This window comes from Mustela nivalis (genome assembly GCF_964662115.1).
Source record: "Mustela nivalis genome assembly, chromosome: 18".
Lineage (NCBI taxonomy): Eukaryota > Metazoa > Chordata > Mammalia > Carnivora > Mustelidae > Mustela > Mustela nivalis.
In genome coordinates, this window is record NC_139037.1 from 17708650 (window position 1) to 17714649 (window position 6000).

A 6000-nucleotide genomic window follows, 5' to 3' on the forward strand; every position below is an offset into this window, starting at 1 on the left:
CCTCCCTGCCTACTTGTGATCTCTGTCTGTCAAATAAATAAAATCTTAGTAAATAAATAAATAAATAAATGATAAAGACTCTATTTTTTTTTTATTTTATTTATTTGACAGAGAGAGATCACAAGTAGGCAGAGAGGCAGGCAGAGAGAGAGAGGAGGAAGCAGGCTCCCTGCTGAGCAGAGAGCCCAATGCGGGACTCGATCCCAGGACCCTGAGATCATGACCTGAGCCGAAGGCAGCGGCTTAACCCACTGAGCCACCCAGGCGCCCCTAAAGACTCTATTTAGTTAAGGGTCCTCCTTGCATTGTACTGTGCTAAGCATTATAAAAGATAAATCTTAGAGACTAAAAAATACCAATAGAGATTTGCATCTGTGAAGACGTGTATGATGATGGGGCACCTGGCTGGCTCAGTCGGTAGAGCATTCAACTCTTGATCTCGGGGTTATGACTTGGAGCCCCACGTTGTACATAAAGATTACATTGCGGGGGGGGACATATGACAGACTGTATATTCTTCTAAAATTTTTCATACTGGCCAGTAGGACTGTATTTTCTCCTGGCATTCACATGCATAAAATCATAGAAATTTCAGGCCTGTGACTTCTATGAGGAGAACCTCCAGGCCAGTGTTCTCAGAATGTGATTCTCAGACCTGCACCTTCAGCATCATGTGGAAACTTATTATAAATCCAGATTCTCAGAGCGCATCCCAGACCTTCTGAATCTCTGTGGGTGAAGCCTAGCAGTTGTGTTTGAAGAAGCCTTCTAGGTGATTCTGACACACACTAAAGACTTGAGAACCACTGACCTAATCCAGCGCCTTCCTTTTCAGTGAAAGAAACCAAAGCCCAGAAACACTAGGGTTACATCTCATTAAGTCTTAGTGGTGTAAGCTTGTTTTTTTCCCCAGCTTGTTTCATCTTTAGATGTTACTTCACCTCTGAGGCCATAAAGATTTTTTCTTTTCTTTATTTTTAAGATTTTATCTATTTATTTGAGAGAGAGAGTGAGCAAGAGAGCACTAGCCAGGAGGGGGAGCAGGAGAGGGAGAGGGAGAAGCCAACTTGCACTGAGCAGGGAGCCTGAAACAGGGCTCGATCCCAGGACCCTGGGAGCATGACCTGAGCCGAAGGCAGACACTTAGCCAACTGAGCCACCGGGTGCCCCCATAAAGATTGTTTCTTGCCCTTGCTCTTACTGATGGTTTTCTAAAATTCACTCTTGGACTTAGCCTCCGGAGGTATCCTTTTCATATCACAGCTCTTTTTGTGGCATTTTATTTTCTATTTTTTTTTTTCCCCCATCTTCTTTTGCCTTCAGTGTTACCCCTAAAGCTTTTCCATGAGTTCCTTAAAGGAGAGGGAGGGACCCTAACATGTTTTATTTCTCAGTTTAGAAGTGGTTCGGAAAAATGTATTCTAGTCTGCAAAATGCCCCAACACTTTTGCCACAGTTGAATGTTTTCTTAAATCTGTCACTGAAAGGTAGGTTTCTGTGTCCAGTTCTTGGCACTAGTGTGCTTCATTAGAAAAACACTGAATTTGCCAACCCTTTCCTATGGACTTGTGAGATAAAAAGAGATATTGTTCTTCAAAGAGCCCAAATAATTTAATCTCTGGAATCCTGGTCCCTGGGGACATCTTCTCTTATTCCCTGCCCAGTCAAGTTCAGGTTCCTGGTATATGTTCTCATTTTACCATTTATTTCATCTTCACTGCATTTATCACAAGTACAGTTCTACATGTATTTATATGGTAATCTGATTAATAGCTACCTTTCCCACTAAACCTTAAGTCCTCTGAAAGTAAAGACCAAACCCAATGCTGTGTCCCCAGGGCATAGCACAGGGCCTGGCACACAAATTCTGCTCATGTACCCCCAGTCTGGTGTGACCTAGGGGGCTAGCAGGGCCAGTGACCTGAGAAAGAGAAGACAAGAGTCATTCAGTCTTGTGGCTTTCAACTTTGTTTTTCTAGTAGCAGAAACGTTTTTGTACACCCACCCCTACCCTCGCCACCAAAGCAGACTTCCTGGATTTAGGAAGCACGGAAAAGTGGTGCTCTTCCTGAGCTACTTCTCTGCCTAGTGTTTGAAGTCTCCTTTCTCTAGTCCCATGTCTCTAGATGGGCTAACCAGGGTGCCGTGGTACTAGAGCTCTGAACCGGTGCTGTGTTAATAGGGAACAAAGAGATATTCTGGGGCAGCCTCACTGGGCCTCTGCTGTTCACTGGCACCTCAGTCCTGGGAATCTGGGAATATGAGCTAGAGAAAGGGTTATAGCTTGAAATTTATTCACACTCCAAAAAATATGAACTAATAAGCATTCAGCATCCATGCTTTTCCCACTCCCTGTTAAGAAAAAGCAGTCCCTAGCTTCTCTAATCTCTCCTTTGGCTTCCTAGCAGGAATGCTAGATAACTTAAATAAATATGTCTTTCAGGGCAACCCAGGTTCTCTAAAGTTAAAGATCATGTGTAGTTGACCTGCAGGAACCTGTTTAACTCATGATGGCCTTTAACTCCCATACAGATAATACTATGCGGTTTTACGTTCAAAAGCATTCCTGTTGTTCGGGCTCAAGATGGGAGGTCTCTCCTCCTTCCCTGACCTCTCTTGACCTGCAACAGAGGTTCCTTATCCTGGTTTTATCATCACCAAACTCCCAGCAGCCACAAAAGTTCTTTTCCCCCCGCCCTGTCTCCCCTCTGCTCCATGCTGCAGTGTCCACTCAATCCCTGCCATGAATCAGTTAGAAGTAGTTTCTGGGTTGGTCAGAGCTGCAGCCCTCAGATGGGGTGTTTGTGTCTGAGAATCTAATTTCCTCATTATTTCCCTGATCAGCCATATATGTTCTGTAGCCACGTGGCCAGATTGTCACCCAAGATTGTGATTCTCCAGTCCCTAACCCTAAAATCCATGTATATAGGGAAGTTTTGGAGACTTAGGAGCAGATGATGATAACAGTCACGTGCTACTCTTCTTGTAGGGTGCCCTCCTGCCAGACCTGAGTGCAAGGACCTCCCCTTTGCTTTGCCCCCAACCCTGCATCTGTGGTGGTATTAACATAGGACTTCCATTCAAACCACCCCAAGCTCACAGGAGTATCCTGGTGTTGGTGTCTTGTGACTACTCATACCCTCATGAGCTTTCATCTTAACACAAGGAAGAGTATTGATTCTTTCTGCTTCCTAATACGGAAGCTGCTCAGTCTTCTAGCTCTCTCTCTCCAGGTCTTTTTCTAGCCTTGTTTTGCTCTCTCTGTACATCCCAGCTATAGTATAATCAGAGCAGTCATTAGGGCAAAAGGAATATTTTTATTCCCTTTCTCTTGCTACTAGAGCCAACCAAACATTTTCTGACCTTTTGACTACACTAACTTGTTGGACCAGTGTTTTCAGAGAATAATCTTTGGAACAATCTTTCTGCAGTTAAAACTGAGAGGGCAAAGCCTGTCCCCTAGAATAGAGATTAGATGCTTTTGCCCCGAGCTGATCTAATAAATGTATGAAAGTACATAGGCATGTCCATCTGTCCAGCCCACATATATTAGGCAGTGATCTCCAGAGAAACAGGACCAATGAAGGTATACAGAGAGAGGGAGAAATTTATTTTAAGGAATCAGCTCATATGATTGTAGGAGCTGACAGATCTGAAATCTACAGAGCAGGACAAGAAGATGGAAATTCCAGCAACAGCTGATGTTGCAGAATTGAGTCTGGAGGCAGAATTCCTTCCTCTCCATGGAGCCTCAGTCTTTTTGCCTAAGACCTTCAACTGATTTTGAGGCCCACTCAGATTGTGGAGGGTGATCTGATGTACTCAAAATCTACTGGTTTAAATGCTAATCACACTCACACACACACACCCCTTCCCAACAGTGTCCAGACTGGTTTTTGCTGGACAGCACAGCCTAACCAGGTTGGCATGTAAATTACCCACCATACCTCCTCTATTTATTTCCGATTCCTGGTTTGCACCTTCTGCCTTTACTTTCATTTTCCCTTAAGAATTTACTTGTCTTGGGCGCCTGGGTGGCTCAGTGGTTAAGCCGCTGCCTTCGGCTCAGGTCATGATCTCAGGGTCCTGGGATCGAGTCCCGCATCGGGCTCTCTGCTCAGCAGGGAGCCTGCTTCCTCCTCTCTCTCTCTGTCTGCCTCTCTGCCTCTCTCTCAAAATAAAAAAATAAATAAAAATCTTTAAAAAAAAAAAAAAAAGAATTTACTTGTCTTTCTCCAGCCTATAACTTGTTCTTCAGTCCCAGTCACAGTGTACCATTTTTATCCAAGCCATCATCTTTCCTCTTGTCCCAGGCCACCATCTGATAATAGGAGGCTTTCAGAGCTCATGTGCCTTCAGGAAAAGATTTTCCCCCCCAGTGTAAATCTCTTGGAACTTTGAGATTTTCTGGTGTGTTTTGTTCTTAGGTATTGGGAAGAATGTGGTTTGTGAGAAGGCAGCAACCTCAGTGGATGCCTTCCGGATGGTGACCGCCTCACGCTACTACCCACAGCTGATGAGCCTGGTGGGGAACGTGCTGCGCTTCCTGCCCGCCTTTGTGCGCATGAAGCAGCTGATCGCGGAGCACTACGTGGGTGCAGTAATGATCTGTGATGCCCGCATCTACTCAGGCAGCCTGCTCAGCCCCAACTATGGCTGGATCTGTGACGAGCTCATGGGCGGCGGGGGCCTGCACACCATGGGCACCTACATTGTGGACCTGCTGACCCACCTTACCGGCCGGAGAGCCGAGAAAGTACACGGGCTGCTCAAGACCTTCGTGAGGCAGAACGCAGCCATCCGTGGCATCCGCCATGTCACCAGTGATGACTTCTGCTTCTTCCAGATGCTCATGGGCGGGGGGGTGTGCAGCACAGTAACACTTAACTTCAACATGCCAGGCGCCTTTGTGCACGAGGTCATGGTGGTGGGCTCTGCAGGACGCCTCGTTGCCCGAGGAGCGGACCTCTATGGGCAGAAGAACTCTGCCATGCAAGAGGAGCTGCTCTTGAGGGACTCGCTGGCCGTGGGGGCAGGGCTGCCCGAGCAGGGGCCCCAGGATGTCCCGCTGCTCTACCTGAAGGGCATGGTCTACATGGTGCAGGCCCTGCGCCAGTCCTTCCAGGGGCAGGGGGACCGCCGCACCTGGGACCACACCCCTGTCTCGATGGCCGCCTCGTTCGAGGATGGGTTGTACATGCAGAGTGTGGTGGATGCCATCAAAAGGTCAAGCAGATCCGGGGAGTGGGAGGCTGTGGAGGTGCTGACGGAAGAACCTGATGCCAACCAGAACCTCTGTGAGGCGCTCCAGCGGAATAACCTGTGAGCCTGTGCGTGGGCTCCCTGCCCCGGGGTGGAGGGGCCAGGGGCAGGGGGGACGAGAAGCTGAGGTGGGAGGGCTCGGCCGGAGCTCAGACAGTGTCTTTCATTTCACCAGTGAACTTGGGCAGGGCCCAGGTGAAGCCCAAGGTGGCCCTAGGAAAACGCCCCCACCACTGCTCATCTACTCCTCACACTTGCAGGGTGCTGATGTAGCTGAGGGCCAGCACGGTGAAGCGGGCTGGAGCTGCCCCCGCTCTCTGCGCAGTCACGCTGGGAAGCAGAGCCAGCCAGAGCTTGACTTGGAGGCTGCCTTCGCCAATTGGTGGTCCTAACTAGGTGAGGAAGCATGGCAAGAACCCAGCTTGGCTGGTTCCTCAGCCTGAGGAAAAATGACAAGAAGCCTTGTTTTCATGCCCTTCCTGGGCTAGGGCATCTCAGGAACGGTGAGGGCATCCAGTCATCCCTCAGGGATCCGCACCTGTCCTCCTTCCCGTGTGAGCAGGCCCTTCCAGCCTCTAGGCTGCCCTTCCCTGGCAGGGAGGAGGGGTTGTTCATTAGGTAAGCTCTCAGGGGCTGTTGACCTGGGGCAAAAGGGCCTGTGACTTGGCAGAGAGGAGATAGGGAGGGTTCTGGAACATCTGATAAATGTTCATAAATAAACCAGAAAATCTGACACTA

General features: G+C 48.4%; 1 protein-coding gene across 6 annotated transcripts in view; it reads left to right on the forward strand.

Moving 5' to 3' along the window:
- The window catches only part of GFOD2 (Gfo/Idh/MocA-like oxidoreductase domain containing 2), a 34749-nt gene extending 28749 nt beyond the window's left edge, over positions 1 to 6000 (forward strand). For 4 of the 6 annotated variants that reach the window (XM_082711805.1, XM_082711807.1, XM_082711808.1 and 1 more), the window contains one exon: positions 4428 to 6000. In XM_082711805.1, the coding sequence (XP_082567931.1) occupies positions 4428 to 5326 (899 nt within the window). In that variant the 3' untranslated portion in view covers positions 5327 to 6000. The remainder of the gene's footprint in view (positions 1 to 4427) is intronic. The other 2 variants (XM_082711806.1, XM_082711810.1) reach the window with 1 other exon arrangement.